Consider the following 16,315-nt stretch of genomic DNA (forward strand, 5'->3'; position numbering starts at 1 on the left):
GCTGAGGGAGTGTGGAGAAGGGGATGTGAGGAACAACTCCTGGGTCCCTGGGTTGGGTGACTGGGAGAGGGGGGATGGGGGTATAATTTACCAAGATGAGGCATGAGGGGATTGAGGATAGGTCTGGTGAAGTGGGGGGAAGTTTTATCCATTCAATCATTCATTCAACAAATTTGTATTAACGGTGGGAGGTAGGGGGCAGGGACAACCAATGTCAGGTTAATGGGGGAAAAGAGAGATAGATATGGGGGGGTTGCAATTTTTAAAAAGGGTGATCAGAGAAGGCCTCAATGAGAAGGTGACATTTGGGCGAAGACCTGAAGAATGGGAGGGAGTGACTCGTGTAGTTATTTGAGTGGAAAGAATCCAGGCAGAAGAAACAGCAAGTGCAAAGGCCCTGAGGCAGGAGGGAGCATAATAAGTTCAAGAAACAACAAGGAAAACAGAGTGACTGGAGCAGAGCAGCAAGAGGGAGAATATCAGAGAGGGCTCAGGGAGGGAACAGGGGCCCCAGGTTGAGGAGGGCTTTGGTAGATGAGTGAAAGGCTTTGACTCTGACTCTGAATGAGATGAGAGCCACTAGGAGCTGGGGACAGAGGATGACGGGAACTGACTGCTGTTTCATCAGTGTCACACTGGCTGCTGCAGGAACAACTGGTGGGGACAAGGATGAATGGAGGTAGGAGACTGGGGAGGGGCTATCGCAATGATCCAGTAAGAAATAAGGGTGGCTTAGACCTGACTGGTGCTGCTTTAAGTTATATTTCCACTTTCTAACTTTTTATCATGAAAATATTCAAACTTAGAGCCAAGTTGAACTTTCCAATGATTATCTGTCAACCCAGGATTCTGGTTACATTTTGAAAGAAGAATCAATGGGATTTGCCGAGCATGTGGGGCCTATGGGACATCTGGGGAGCCTGCCACAGACCGTTGGGTATTTCAGTCCGGAACCAGAACAGCAGCCCAGGCCCGCCCCATCACACCAGACTCAGGAGCCCACTTTTCCTAAAAAGGATCATATGTTATGGACACTCTGCTAGTCGGTTGGTACCCAGCCTTTATTGGGTCATAAATCCAATGAACTGTCTGAACCTTCTTCAGAAAAATGCACAAAAAATTATAAACAATTGCAGGGGAATCATGGATCCGGGCAACGAAAGACATAAAATGTAGTCTATTTCACTCAATTAAAAAATACTCAGGGCCGGCCCTGTGGCCCAGTGGTTAAGTTCACACGCTCCGCTTTGGCAGCCCAGGGTTTCGCTGGTTCGGATCCCAGGTGCAGACATGGTACCGCTCGTCAGGCCACGCTGAGGTGGTGTCCCACATGCCACAACCAGAGGCACTCACAACTACAACATATAACTATGTACCGGGTTGGGGGGTGCTTTGGGGAGAAGAAGGGAAAAAATGAATAAAAGAAGATTGGCAACAGATGTTAGCTCAGGTGCCAACCTTTAAAAAAAAAAAAATTCAGTTCAGCAGAATCATTATGAGTAAATGTGACTAATTTCTAGTGAACATATGATGACATTGAGCCTCACAGGTCATCCCCTGTCTTGTTCCCAGAATCCCCATTTCTCCATCTGCCCGGCCTACAGGCAATGGTGGAGAATATGCAGCCAAGTAGGGGGCAGGGAGGAAGGTGCTGTGTTACAAACTTCCCTGTCACCTGAGGCTGCCCGGCTGAGTATTGCGAGGATCAGAGCCTCAAGACTAGTGCTGAAAAGAGGCTCAGGGCGGAGAGAAACTTCGAGCCGGGGTCTGTCTCCCAGGGATGCTCCGCACAGGGGGAGCACGGGAATGGCACTCAGCCTGGTTGGAGCCGAGGCCCTGGACAGCCTCAAAGCTTTGAGGTCAGGAAATCCGGAGGCAGAGGAGGGGGACATCGTTGCCACATCCCCCAGCCCCTCTCAGACCCCTCAGGCAGGAAGGCTGCCCGGGCCTCCACAGCTTCCCTCCCCGGCTCCTTCCTGGGAGGAAGGGGCTGCCCATGCGCGGGGACCGTGCAAGGGAGGGAAGGAGGCTGGGCAGGTGTTGCAATCCACCGCCCCTGAGCCTGTCAGAGCTGAGCCATTAACGACAGGGCTGGGGACAGAGGCCCCGGCGGCTGTTTTCAGGAACTGCCTTGAAGAGGAGAGCAGAGAGCGGGGAGGCCAGGCGGCTGCGGGCTGCAGGCTCCTACGTGAGTAGGGGAACCCCAGGGAGGGCTGAACCTTGGGCTTGACGGGGCCCTGGAGTCCCAGGTCCACTCCCCCCAGCTCTGCCGGTGCCCATTCACAGGGGACCTAGGCCTGCGACCAGGGCTCCTGCCTTACTATTTGTCCCTTGGGACCAGGAGCCCCGGACACTGAGTCTCTTTTCCCAGAGATGCCCCCACTTTTTGGGGGGTTGCATCAGGGAAGTCACAAACAGCCGGATATCTCTTTGGGGACACCGAGCGGGGCTCAGAGAAGGACATAATCGTCATCCTTCTCTGGGCCTCTGTCTCAGAACCTGTGTGTCTCCACCCCTCCCTGTCTCGATTTCTACTTTACTCTGTTCTTCCCTCGCTTGTCTTGGCTCTGAGTTTCTCTCAGTCTATCTCGGAGTCTCTGTGCCTCTCTGTCTCTCACCTTTCCCTGTCTCTTGAATCTTAAACTCTCTTGGCTTAAACCATACCTGGCTTCTCAGCCTCCGAGCGCCTCAGTCTCTCGGTGTCAGCATCCTTGTCTCTTGGGCTCTTTTCACTCTCTGTCTGTTTCTCGACGTCTCTCCTGCCTCCACATTTATCTCCGTGAGTCTCTCCCCACAATCTCAGTTTGTGTGTGTATCTCGCTTTCTTACTCTTTCTGCCCCTGTCTCTCCTGCTCTGAACCACATCTGGGAAGGGCTCTCCCTCGGTTGATTCCCAGCCCCCATCTCCCTCCAAACTTCTTCCCGTAGAGAGAATCTCCACTTGACCAAGAGTAAAAAGAACGAGAGGGAGAGAGGTGTGAACCAGAGAAAGGGAGAGGAGGGGAAAGAAAAGAGGGGAAAGCAGAAAGAGGGGTGGTGGCAGTGACTCCAGGGGGCAGCGTGGTGTGCTGGGACTCAGAAGAGTGGGGAGAGCCCCGCGGACATGGCTGGAGGGAAGGGAGGGTGGGGGGCCAAGGAGCTGGAGGCAAGGGACCCAGAAATGGGGCTTTGAAACTGTGCAGCATGACACAGACCAAAGCAAGGAGGCCGTGCCCACGCAGCCTGTCAGGGGGTGGGGGCACCAACCACGCCGGATTCCAGGAGGCGGTGTCCTGTTCCCCCGCACATGAAAGTAACGTGGTTATGGAGTGCTTCCTCCTCGCAGGCTCTGTGCTAAGCGCTTTGACCATGGATCATCTCTTTTCATCCTCACCACAACCCTGAGAGGTGGGTGCCATACTCCTCTTTCACGGATGGGGAAACTGAGGCTCAGAAAGGGGACGTAATTTGCCCACGGTCACAAGCTGGTAAGTGGCGGAGCCAGGTTCAGACCAGGTGGTCTCAGAGCAGGGCTCCCAACCTCTCCACATACTGGTCCCCAGACAGTGAGACCCTGCTCCAACAGGCCCAGATCCCACTCAGCTGGGGGAGGGAGTCCCCTGGGCTGCCCTGGGGGGCCAGAGACCAAGGTCAAACATTCCAACAAGCAGCAACCCATGGGGAGGATGCCTGGGCCTCCTGGGGTTTGGGGTTTGGCTGCCCACTCTGGATAGGAGCCAGCGGAGAGGGATGAAGTGGTACCTTGCTGAGCATAGGCTGGGCCTGAAGGTGACCCTTGCTAGGGGAGCAGGCCTGGGGTATGATCAAAAACACATGGAGACAGAAACCAGTGTCCCCAAATCTGGGCCTAGGAGGCTAAATCTTCCCCCACAAGTGTGCATGGGGGATAATCAACTTAGCATGCTGAAGTTTGCCAACCACCGAGTGGTAGCCTGGGGTGCTCTGAACAGTTGTGCAGGTTTCTCACTGCACAAAGCTGCCCAGCAGAGGGGCAAGCCAAGGCTGAAATCCTGCCTGTTCTCCAATTGCCGGGTCCTAGTGTGGGGCTGTATCTGTCCAGAGGAAGGGGTACTTTTTTCTGATTTGCAAAAAGTAGATGTATGGGCTAGCAGTTACCTGGTATCCTGACACTGTGATATATATGGATAGACCAGGGGTTTGGGGAAGACCCCTGGAAGCAGGAACAGCCTTGGGTATCTGGGCAGTTCTTAGTCACATCTCTGTCCGGGAAGAAAAGAAAAGAGAGAGGAGCATTCTCCCTTCTGAGCACAGAGGATCTGCTGGGACACCACGTACAGGTATGTGTTCACGTATGTACATGCAGGCTGGTCAGCGAGTGCCACCGACCTGCCACCAAGAGTGCCAATCAGCGCTGGAAGATCAGGTTTCTGGCCCCAAGACCCTAGTGAGAACAGAGTGGAGGGTTAGGCTAGAAGCCCATCCAGGCAGCAGAAACCTTTGCATGCTTCCTGAGACTGGAACAAATGACCCCTCCATCCAGGCAATGTCGCCCTGGCCCCAGAAGGCCTCCAGAGGTCTGTGCCCAGAATTGGGGGTGTAGTGAACCCCCTGTCCCCCACCTGATATCTCTCAGCCCACTCTTCCCTCCAGCCATGGCTGCAGCAGCCAGCTTCCCACAGATGTAGCCGGATAGCCCCTTCCCTCGGCAACCTGGACGTGCCAGGGAGTGAATACCCAAAGGGACATTCCTTGACCAACGGGGGACAGGAGTCGGTGGATAAACGTTCCCTTCCAGCCGAGGATAGACAGTCTCTGGACAGTTCTGAGGCGTGTTCTACACGGTTCCTTGGAAGGTTCCAGCAGGAGCAAGCCCCAGCTGTCCACAGAGGGGACCAGCTCGAAGATGCACCCTTGCGTTGGCTTTCCCTCCCTAGTTATTTCATTCTCCCCACTCCCTCACTCTGTTCCTGGGATCTTCCCAAAATATACCCCCTGCACGTAACTCTCATCCCGGGCTCCGCATTCTGGGGGGGTACCCAGCTAAGATGGAAGGGCGTGGGGAGAATGCTGTTCCCGGCTCTCTCCCGGAAGGCAGGCACAATGACAGTGCTGGCACTCAGAGTCACTTCCTAGGTGCCAGGCACTGTCCGAAGCCCTTGACTTGCATCATTTCAGGTCTTCCTCCCAAAGTCCTATAGGGTATAGGCTGTTGTGACCTCCATCTTACAGATAAAGAAACTGAGGCTCAGAAAAATCAGAGAACCTGGCCAAAGCCGCACTGTGGCAGAGTGAAGATGAAGCTCAGCTCTTCTGCAAAGCCCATGGCCTTAACCATCCCCCTCTGCCTCCAGGTGAGCCCCAAGCTGGCAGGATGGCGGGGCTGGGAACCCGGAACCTGATCAGAGCTGCCCTGGTCATCCTACTACTCCCCGGAAGTGAGTGTGGCCGGGGGCGGGGGTGCCATGGGGGGAGGGAGTTACAGGGAGAGATCCCGGGGTGGAGGAGGGAATCAGTTCCCTGCACTGCCACACTGCTCCTGCCGTCCCCAGAGAATCAAGACTGGGCTGCAGCTGTGGGGTAGGCGGCCTCCCACCCCAGAGCTCTCTAGGCAAACCATCACCTATGGGGCATGGTGAGAGGACTCAGGACGGTCAGGCTGGAAAAGGCCAGGAGGACCTCAGTCTTCTCTGCAAAGCTCTGTGGGGCTGTCAGAAGGAACCTCTGAGTCCTACGCAACCTTCACGGGCAGCAAAGGATCAGGTGGAAGCCACAGGAGGCAGGTCTCATCCTGAAATAAGGAAGCCCAGGCAGAGCTTTCCAACGTGGAAACTCTATCTTGAGAGGTAGAGAGCCTCCCATCTCTGGGGGTATGCAAGCTGAGGCCAGGATCAGCAGAGATGCTACACAGCAGGGGTCGGCAAACTTTGATCACTATCTTCAGGCTTTGCAGGCTATGTACAGTCTCTGTTGCATGTTCTTTTTTGTTTTGTTTGATTTTAACTCTTTAAGAACATAAAAACCATTTTTAGCTGGCAGGCCGTAAAAAGGCAGTCAAGCGTAGCCCTTCTGTAGAGGACGCAGCATCGGGCGGAGTTTGGAAGTAAAGAGTCTTGCCAGGTTCCTTCCAGTCTGCAGTTCTGAGTCTGTGAAGTGGTGGGAGCCCCATGCTGAGAGGCATGACCTGCTCTGTGACCTGAGCAAACGGCTTCTCCTCTTGGAGCCTCAGCATCCCCATCAGCAAAACGGGCCTAAGAACGCCTGAGACAGGAGAGAAGGCCTTGTGGGAAGAGGGCAGTGTTCGCTCATTTATTCAGTAAAAATTCACCGGGGCTGACTCTGTGCCAGGCTCTGGGAATACAGGAATGAGCAGAACAGCCAAGGTCTCTGGGCCCTCGGAACCTACGGTCCAGCTGGGGAGACAGACAAGCAAATGATCACATGACTCCACAATTATGAAGGATAATGAGAGCTTTGGGAAAGTTCAGGGGGCTCGGCCTGGTCTGATTGGTCAGTTAACCAGGTGAAGGCACAGGAGAGGGAAGAACACCTCCAAAAGGAAGAGCAGGTACAAAGAACTGGAGATCAGAGAGAGCATCACGCTTTCGAGGAAGAACACGAGGGCCAGAGTGACCAGAGCTGAAAGAGGATGATCTGAGCCAGAACTGGGAGGGTTAAGCAGGGGCCAGGCCACAAGGGCGGTAAGAAGGATCTGGGTCCTTATCCTAACCACGGCAGCAAAGACTTACATGCCAGGCACTGCTGTCAGTGCCTTGCACATGTTATCACCTCCAATCCTTCCAGCAACACTAAGGTAGAGCTATTGTCATCCCCATTTTACAGATGAGAAAATTGAGACACAGACAGTCTCAGGAACACACCAGAGTCACATAATGAGTAAGCAAGAGAACCAGGCTCTAGTTCCAACATCCACACTGCCTTTCAGAGCAATAATGTGCCACTGAAGTGCTGTGATCGAGACAGGGTAACACGATCAGATTTGAATTCTGAAAAGATTGCTGTGGCTGTGGTTTCTTATCACTCTAACCGTCGCTTTCACCATCCTTGGGGACAGGACTGGTCTCTATCCGGTGCTGTGCTGGAGTGGCTTACAAGAGCTGATCGTCCTCGTTTCTTCCCAAGTGCACATGCAGTGATGTCACACTGCCAGCTTGAAATCAGCCGTGGTGGGAATCCTTACACGAGGGAAAGCAGCCCATATTTCAAATCAGGATCTATTTTTCTCTGTAGAGCCGGTTGATACACACTTACCCACACATCACTCTCTCTAGCCTGCCCCTGAGAGCCTCTCACAGTCCCCATACACACCTCCCCATTCCAGCCCCCAGGTCTTGGGGGATGAAGCAAGAAGGTGAGAGCCCTGCGTCTGGAGCATGAAGCCCTAGCTTAAAGTCTGGCTCCACCAGGCAGCGGAGTCACTCACAGCCCGTTCTCTTCCACCCCAGGCCTGGAGGAGTGCGGCCGCATCAAGGTCTCAGCCCCCATCGTCCGCCTGGGGGATCCCATCACGGCCTCCTGCATCATCAACCAGAACTGCAGCCACCTGGGCCCAGAGGCACAGATTCTGTGGAAACTGGGAGCAGAGCTTCAACCTGGGGGCAGGCAGCAGCGTCTGGCGGATGGGACCCAGGAATCTACCATCACCTTGCCCCACCTCAACCACTCTCAGGCCCTTCTCTCCTGCTGCCTGCGCTGGGGCAACAGCCTGCAGATCCTGGACCAGGCGGAGCTGCAGGCGGGCTGTAAGTCCCTGCGGCCGCCCACCCACTCTGCCTGCCATGCCCTCCTGCCAATACTAACAAGAGCTATTATTTGCAAACTCTTGCTCAATAAGCACTTTACAGGCATGAGATCAGGCAATCTTCCCTACCAGTGCATAACGCTATTTAGCCCCACTTTGCAGATGAGGAAACTGAGGCTCAAGGAGGGTAAGTGATTTGCTGAAGCCCACAAACTAATAAGGGTGGAGCCAAGCTTTATATCAGGCAGTGTGGCTCCAAAGCCAGTGTAGCAACCACCACTCTATAGGCTGCCAAGGAAGCCCAATGCTCCGACCACAGGAGCATGTGCCCATGCGGGACATTCCCCACCAGCTGGGCTCGCTCCCAGTTTCTCCTCCACCCCAGTCTCAGCCTTCTGCTCAAACTGAGAAGGATGGAGTTGGTGCCAAGCCAACGCAAAAGGAAAAACGAAGAAAGGTTCTGTTTAAGAATCAGTTACGGCAGACACAGCACTTACACATCACTTACTATGCACCAGGCACTGCTCTGAGCACTGTGTATACAGGAAGTCACTCAGCTCTCACAACTACACTAGGGGGTAGCTATATTACCACTACCCCCATTTTACAGATGAGGAAACAGGCACAGAGCAGTCAAGTGACTTGAAGATCACACAGCTAATGAATGGCAGAACCAGGATGAAAACTCAGACCCTACGCTGTCACTGTCAAAGGGGGCAGAGTTGAGGGGCTTCGAGGCTCTGGGATGCTTATCCCTGTACATGCCTGTAATTTGACTCCTCCAGGGCTGCCCCTCCAGGGTCACCCTGCATGGAGACAGGAGAATAGACAGGGTGACCCCAGAGGGAAAGACCCAGAGCAAGGAAACAAAGCCAAGTGGTCCGAGTGGGTGCTTTCTGAGTGGTCCTACCCAAAGCCCTCACTCTCCCCACCCTATGCACAGACCCTCCCGCCACGCCCCACAACCTGTCTTGTGCCATGAACCTCACAACCAGCAGCCTCATCTGCCAGTGGGAGCCAGGACCCGACACCCACCTGCCCACCAACTTCACTCTTAAGAGTTTCAAGTGAGTAGGGGTCTCTACTCCAGCCCCATTCTTTTGGGTGGACCTGGGGCAGGACCTGGGTAGGCCCGCGGGGATGGGGAGGCAGAGGCAAAGATGGGAGGGAGAAGGGAGCCTCACTTTCTTCCTCTGCTAGACACCCAAGTCTGGCCTATTGGCAGGAGCCGGCGTGGATGCCAGACCCAAGAGGACCCCATCACCAACTGCGTGCCTGAGAGCGGGCAGAGCCGCTGCTCCATCCCACGCAAACACCTGCAGCTGTACCAGAACATGAGCATCTGGGTGCAGGTGGAGAATGCGCTGGGAACAAGCGTGTCCCCACAGCTGTGCCTGGTTCCCATGGATGTTGGTGGGTGACACTGGGAGCAGGGGAGGGGAGAGGCCCCCAGAATGGGCAGACCCAGAGAGGCACAGAGAGGGAAACACAGACCCAGCAACAGGCAAGGAGACACTGGAAGACCCAGAGATAGAGAAAGAGAAGAGAAACAGGCAAAGTGGGACGCAGTTGGAGACACAGAGTCGTGGAAGAAACACAGAGGCAAAGAGACGCATTCATTAATTCTTTCAGCAAATTTCTTGAAGTGCATGCTATGTACTAGGCACTGTTCTAGGTACTGAGGCTACAGCAGTGAACAAAATATCAAAAATCCTGCCCTTGGAATATTACATTCTAATGGGCAAAATAGATTAAAAAAGAATGTTAGATGATGATGAATGTGATGGGGAAATTAAAGCAAGGAAGGGGATAGGGAGAGCTCGGGGTAGGAAGCAGCTACTATTTCAGTAGGTTGGTCAGGGAAGGCCTCCGTGAGAAGGTGACATTTGAGCCGCTGGATATCTGGAAGGAAAGGGCTCCAGGCAGAGGGAACAATCAGTGCAAAGGCCCTGGGGCAAGACTATGAAACAGAGACCCAGAGAGAAACAGACACATATACAGGGAAGACCTGTGGAAACACGATGGCATAGAGAAGAAGAGACACAGAGAGAGAGGGAAAGAAAGACACAGAGACCCCATGGATGGAGAGCCAGGGAGGAAAATGGAACCACAGATGGGGAGACACGCGGGAGCTAAGGCAGAGCTAGACGATGGGACAGGGAAAGGTTCTGACAATCCCTCTCCTTGCAGTGAAACTGGAGCCCCCCACACTGTGGGCCCTGGACCCCAAGACTGAGGTGGTTCCACTCCAGCCAGGCTGCCTGCGGTTGCGCTGGGAGCCATGGAAGCCAGGCCTGTACATAGAACAGAAGTGTGAGCTGCGCCATCAGCCACAGCTTGGAGAAACCAGCTGGGCCCTGGTGAGGCGGAGGGCAACCTCAAGAGCCTGGGGTGGGGGTAGCAGAGGGAAGGGTAAGTGGAGCTGGCCTGAAGGGCACAGGGATCCAGGCTCAGAGCCACGGCTCCACCCCCCGCCACCCCAGGTAGGCCCCCTGCCCTCCAGGACCCTCCAGCATGAGCTCTGCGGGCTCCTCCCATCCACAGCCTACGCCCTGCAGATGCGCTGCACCCGCTGGCCCCTGCCTGGCCTCTGGAGCAACTGGAGCCCCAGCCTGGAGCTGACCACCGCACAACGGGGTATGTAGGTGGTAAGGGGCCTGGAGAACCATCAGGACCCAGTCTGGCCTGCAGGGCCCTCCCTGACCAGCAACTTCTCCTCTCGCTCCATCCACAGCCCCCATCGTCAGACTGGACACATGGTGGCGGCAGAGGCAGCTGGACCCCAGGACGGTGGATGTGCAGCTGTTCTGGAAGGTGACCCCCTCTGAAGGCCATCCCTCCACCCCTGAGACCTCCTCCAACCCAGACAGACCCCTGCGAGCTGGGGCTCAGGACTCTGACAGGTCTGGGAAGCTTGGGTGCATCTGTATGTGATTTGCACACGCTTTGCACGTGCCAAGGAAGCTGGGTAGTGCCCTTCTGGAAAGACTACAACCAGAACTCACCTATGGCAGAGGGTCTGTTCAGGGAACAGTTAAGAGCCTCCGGCACACACCAACTCGCTTCTTCCTTCCCTTTCTCCTAGGACCCGGCACGGGGGAATGCGGGAAAAAAGGAGGGGGTAGAAAGGCTGGCTCCCAGCCCGGGGGGTGCTCAGTTCCTGGGATCTAGCCATCCCACCCAGAAGGCCTCCTCCACTCAAGATGAGCTGTGCATCCTCCTTGTCTTTTTCCTCCTATGCCCACCACAGCCAACACCCCTGGAGGAGGACAGCGGGCAGATCCAGGGGTACCTGGTCTCCTGGAGACCCTCAGGCCAGGCTGAGGCAGTCCCACCCCTCTGCAACACCACGGAGCTAAACTGCACCTTCCACTTGCCTTCAGAAGCCCGGGAGGTGGTCCTTAAGGCCTATAACACAGCTGGGACCTCTCGTCCCACCCCAGTGGTCTTCTTGGAAAGCAGAGGTAAAGGCAGCTGGCAGCTAGTAGTGATGGTTAAGCGTGTAAATTTGGAGCCTAGACTGCCTGGGTTCAAATCGTGTCCTGTCACTTGCTAATAGAGTGACTTGGGTAAGTTGCTTAACCTCCCTGGCCTCTGTTTACTCATCTAGCAAATGGGGGTGCTACAGTGCCTACCCCAAAGGGTTGCTGTGAAGATTACAGGAGTTAAGACAAGGGCTGGAATAGAGTAACTGCTCTGTATGTGTTAGCTATTATTATAATTAGGCAGAACCAGGCTAAGCTGGTGGTGGTGTCTACACACACATACACACACACATGGAGTCCATCCTGCCAAGGAAGATGCGAGAGAAAGCCCCACGTTTTTCCAGCTGGAATACGGTCCCTGACTTAATTGCTTATTCTCAGGGGATCAGCCACCACCACCCCCAGGTTCCCCTGCAAATAGGTCCTCACAAGGTTGTTAACAATTGTTAACCTTGTTAACCTAACAAGGTTGTTAAATTTTTAACAATAACAGCTAATATTCCCACTTGCTAGCCGTGTGACCCCAGACAAGTTACTTAACTTCTCTGTGTCTCAGTTTTCTCACTGATAAAATGGGGACGGTAGTAGTGTCCCCCTCAGGGGACTATTAGGGGACTCAATGAATTAACACATCCCAAGGACTATACCTGGCACACACCCAGAACTACAGTGTTAGTTTTTATCCTTATCAAGCACTACTCCACACCAGGCAGGGACGCTAGGCTTGTTTCACGCATCATCTCATTTAATCTGCACCAAGACCCTCTGATGTAGGAACTTTTATCATTGTTTTTGCCTTACAGATGAGGAAACTGAGGCCCAGGTGTTGACTTACCCAAGGTTACCTGGCTTGTAAGTAGCAAAGCCAGGATTTGAACCCAGGCTTCTGGCTCCGGGGCCTGCATCCTTTTCCCCTTCATTCCATCGTCTCCTATTCTGTCCCTAGGCCCACCTCTGGGCAGACTCCATACCATGGCCCGAGACCCTCACAGCCTCTGGGTGGGCTGGGAGCCCCCCAACCCTCAGCCTCGGGGCTATGTGATCGAGTGGGGCCTGGGTCCCCCCAGCCCCAGCGGCAGCCATCAGACCTGGAGGATGGAACATAACGGAAGCATCGCAGGGACCCTGCTGCAGGGTGAGGCAGGCCTGGGGGCCAGGCAGGGCCGGGGAGAGGTGGGGAGGCCGTGCCTGTCTGACAGTAGGCAAGGGGCAACCTCAACCACCCTGGAGAAGCACATTCCCCAGTCTTTCTTGAGCCTTCACTACTTTCATCTCATATCCTCAGAATCAGGAAGTTCTTCCCACAATCTAACTGAATCCTTTCTTTCTACAGCCTGACCCTCCCACCTTTCTAGCTCTCTCTGTCACTTTTTCCCCCTTCTGCCTACCAAATGATTTGAAGAAGAGATTGCAGAGGCTAGCCCTGCACTCTGAGGGCCAGCTATCCCTGACTAGAGGTCTGAGGTTAGCTCCTGATCAGCAGAGGTTAGCCCCTAGCCAGAGAGCCTTCCCTGTTTCTCTCTACAGAGAACATCAGGCCCTTTCAGCTCTATGCGATCACTGTGACCCCCCTGTACCAGGACACCAAGGGACCCTCCCAGCTCATCTATGCCTACTCCCAGGAGACAGGTTCGTCAGCTACCGGGCCCCTTCTCAGCATCCTCTCCTCTCTCTCAAGGCCTGCCTGGGCCCCATCAGGAATATGCGGGAACATTCCCTTCCTCCCCTACCTCTGGCCTGGAAGAGGGTCCTCCCAATCCTGAAATTACCCCTGCCTTACACTGGACCCCTGCAGCGGGACAGAAGTCAGGCGGTGGGCTGATAGACATTGGGCAGGGAGCTTGCAGAATTGGGGGAGCAAGTCTGGCAAAAATCAATCAATTGCCCTGAGAGAAATCAGGCGCAGGCTGATAGAAATTAGACAGAAGGCCTGGCATAAATTGAGAGAGTGAGTGGCAGAAATTAAATAGTGAGTCGGACAAAATCAGGCCTGGCAGAGATGAGGGAGCGAGGCTTGGGAGTCAAAGAGAACCAGGTTCACCTCCTGGCTCAGCCACGTAGTAGTAGTTGATGGAATTTGGTCGAAGTTCCTGGGAAAATGAGGCTTGGACGCGAGTCCCCATCTCTTATATCACCCCCCCTGCAGTAAGTCCCAGTTCTTGGGTCTGGGGAGCCACAAGAAGTCCAACTGGGCTCTCCACCCTGCCCCACACCTGGTCAGCCCCTGCACCTCTCTCTCCCGGCAGCCCCCTCCCGTGCCCCAGAGCTGCATCTAAAGCACATTGGCAAGACGTGGGCCAAGTTGGAGTGGGTGCCCGAGGCCCCTGAGCTGGGGAAGAGCCCCCTTACCCACTACACCATCTTCTGGACCAATGCTCAGGACCAGTCCTTCTGTGAGTCTAACCTCAGCGCCCCACAGCCCCAGAAGGCCCAGGACAGGGTGCTCAGCAGCCTTGGAGCCTCACCATACACACCCAGGGTGACCATTCTCCTTTGCTCCCAGCCACTGTTCTGAATGCCTCCTCCCATGATTTTGTCCTCCATGGCCTGGAACCTGCCAGCCTGTACCACGTCCACCTCATGGCTGCCAGCCGGGCAGGGGCCACTAACAGCACAAGCCTCACCCTGATGACCTTGGCCTTAGGTAAGGGGAGAAGAGGGTTAGCCAAACAACACTTTTAGGAGGGTGTCTTACCCAGAGGATCCCTGTTTTGAGGGTAAACAGGCCTTGCCTGCGTACCCTGGTCTAAGAGGAAACCCAGCCCTGCTCATGGAGCCCAGTCTGAGGGAGGAGGCCCAGACCTGCCCTTCGCTCCCAGTCTGAGGGAGGAGGCCAGCCTTACTTGCCTGCACTCTAAGCTCTTCTTGCTTTCCCCTCACCCCAGAGGAGTCTGAGCTGCACACCCTCCTGGGTCTGTTTGGGCTCCTGCTCTTGTTCATCTGCCTCTGTGGGGCTGTCCGGCTCTGCTGCAGACCCAGGTGAGTCCTTTTGAGAGAGCTGACATCCGGCTACCCCTGCCTACAGGGAACTGCAGGCCCAGGTGGGCCAGTGTGAGTCCCTCCCAGCCTTCCCAGGCTGCATGGCCCACGTCTGGGATTCAGGCCCTCCAGCTTTTCCTCTCCGCACTAAGGGGCCATCCCCTCAGCTGCTGGGAGTGGGTGAGAGAAAGGATGGAAAGGTGGGAGGGCATGCCTGCCCCAGGCTTCACCTGCCCCCTTCTCCAGCAGGAAGAATGCCCTCTGGCCAAGTGTCCCAGACCCAGCCCACAGCAGCCTGGGCTCCTGGGTGCCTACCATCATGGCGGAGGTGAGAACGCTGGAGGCAGAGGGAAACGGGGCTGGGGGCATTGGTCCAGGCTCCAAGTGAAGGGATCCCCTCTGAAGACAAGTACTCAGGCCTTCCCATCACCTCCTAGCAAGAGCCCCTCCCTTTGGAGTAAAGCAGACCTGAGTTTGAATCCCAGCTCTACCCGTTTCAAAGCCTCAGTCACCTCCCTGTGAAATGGGGCTGATCCCACACAGAATCGTGGGGAGATTCGCCGAGCTAAGTGTGAACAGGACAGAGCACGTGTCAGGAACATATGAGGTGCTTTGCAAGTAGAACCCTTTGAGTCCAGCACAGAGCAGCAGGAATGAGCCCACAACTATCCCAGCTCAGGAAGGGACAGGGGCTGGGGCAGACATCTGAAATGAATCATGCCCTCACCCCACGTCCTTGTGTCCAGGAGACCTTCCAGCTGCCCAGCCTTTGTGATGCCAGCATGCCACCCATCACCAAGATCACAGTGCTGGAGGAGGAAGAGAAGAAGCCAGGGCCCTGGGAGTCCAGTGACAGCTCAGGGACCTGTGGCCTCCCCACCCTGGTCCAGGCCTACGTGCTCCAGGGGGACCCAAGAGCCGCTTCCACCCCGCCCGAGCCCCAGTCTGGCACCAGTAACCAAGTCCTCTACGGGCAGGTGCTGGGCAGCCCCACAAGCCCGGGGCCAGGGCACTACCTCCGCTGCGACTCCACCCAGCCCCTCTTGGGGGGCCTCACCCCCAGCCCCAAGTGCTATGAGAACCTCTGGTTCCAGACCAGCCCCCTAGGGACCTCAGAACCCCTAGTCCCAAACCAGGAGGACGACTGTGTCTTTGGGCCACTGCTTGACTTCCCCCTCTTGCAGGGTCTCCGGATCAACGGGGTGGAGGGGCTGGGGGGCTTCTAGGGTTTCCTGGGACTCCCCACCTGGGCCTGCCTCTTGAAAGTCCTGGGCCATCCAGAGAAAAGAAGGTCAGTAAGCCCATCACTAAAAAGCACTCGGCCCCAGGAACGGCAGAAAGGCTCCCCGTCTCCCCCATCCCTGGCCCCCAGCAACCTCCCCCACCAACCCCTCATCTCCATGGGCTGGGCCTCCCACTTCAAAGGCCAGAGAATGCTTCATCCAGCCCTGCCCACTAGCCTTTTGTGCTTATCTTCTGTAATATCAGTCCCTTAAAGTGATGTATGGTTTGGTTTTGAGAAACTCTTGAGTGTGCCTGAGTCTCTGCTCTTCTTGCTTTCGGGGCCCTAGCAACTGGGGGATACTTCTCAGAACTGTTCCTTCGTTTATTCTTTCCTTCATTCACTCATCCAACCAGCCCTCACATCGCATCCAGGCCCTGGGCTGGCAGCAGGGATGCAAAAATGACTCCGCTCAGTCCATCCTCAAAGGGCTCCCATTCTCGTGGTGGAGACTTGAAAACTGACCACAGGGTCAGAGGCCAGGGTTACCGGGAGGGAGTTACACAGTACTGCGGAACATGGGGAATAAACCTTGGAAAAGAGGGAAGTATAATTAAAACCAAAATCTTCCGCCAACCTAGAAAACCTCTCCACAAGGGTAGAGGAGGAAGAAAACAGTTTTATTATTGAATGATTAAACCAGGATGTGATGCGCATCACAGGCAAGAGCGTACAAACACAGAAAGAAACGTTCTCCTTTTCTACAGCCAAGTGGATACAACTTATTGCATACCTTTTCTCAAGATAAACAATAAGGAGTCCTCAAGCAAGAGGACTTGGCAGCACCGTTTGTTACACCAGGTTCATTCTAAATTCACCTGGGAAACGGGGTGGCCACCTATGTTTGCT

The 16,315-nt window shown here is 55.1% G+C and overlaps 1 protein-coding gene across 8 annotated transcripts; it reads left to right on the plus strand.

Moving 5' to 3' along the window:
• The first annotated feature begins 1,012 nt into the window (after nt 1-1,012).
• Nucleotides 1,013-15,729, plus strand: CSF3R (colony stimulating factor 3 receptor). Of its 8 annotated transcripts, none has more exons than XM_046662874.1 (18): nt 1,739-1,859; nt 2,102-2,188; nt 3,326-4,298; nt 5,313-5,396; nt 7,425-7,721; nt 8,664-8,787; nt 8,946-9,133; nt 9,911-10,080; nt 10,204-10,357; nt 10,455-10,534; nt 10,971-11,184; nt 12,152-12,340; nt 12,733-12,834; nt 13,449-13,598; nt 13,709-13,849; nt 14,091-14,184; nt 14,431-14,512; nt 14,931-15,727. In XM_046662874.1, exons 3-18 carry the CDS (start codon nt 4,097-4,099, stop codon nt 15,408-15,410), a joined length of 2,751 nt encoding a protein of 916 aa, XP_046518830.1. In that variant the 5' UTR covers nt 1,739-1,859; nt 2,102-2,188; nt 3,326-4,096; the 3' UTR covers nt 15,411-15,727. The 8 variants fall into 8 exon arrangements, with proteins under 8 accessions (XP_046518831.1, XP_046518830.1, XP_046518832.1 ...); XM_046662876.1 differs by having other exon boundaries at nt 3,326-3,467; XM_046662878.1 differs by having other exon boundaries at nt 3,326-3,387.
• The last annotated feature ends 586 nt before the right edge of the window (nt 15,730-16,315 follow it).

This window comes from Equus quagga, chromosome 5, assembly GCF_021613505.1.
Source record: "Equus quagga isolate Etosha38 chromosome 5, UCLA_HA_Equagga_1.0, whole genome shotgun sequence".
NCBI classification, from domain to species: Eukaryota; Metazoa; Chordata; class Mammalia; order Perissodactyla; family Equidae; genus Equus; species Equus quagga.

Bases quoted from the DNA above. Each gene is read 5' to 3' on its own strand.
- CSF3R (XM_046662870.1), top strand. From the start codon at position 1,807: ATGGCACTCAGCCTGGTTGGAGCCGAGGCCCTGGACAGCCTCAAAGCT. The intron at 7,722-8,663 runs GTAAGTCCCTGC...CCCTATGCACAG, and splicing joins GGCGGAGCTGCAGGCGGGCT to ACCCTCCCGCCACGCCCCAC. The intron at 12,835-13,448 runs GTTCGTCAGCTA...TCTCTCTCCCGG, and splicing joins TGCCTACTCCCAGGAGACAG to CAGCCCCCTCCCGTGCCCCA.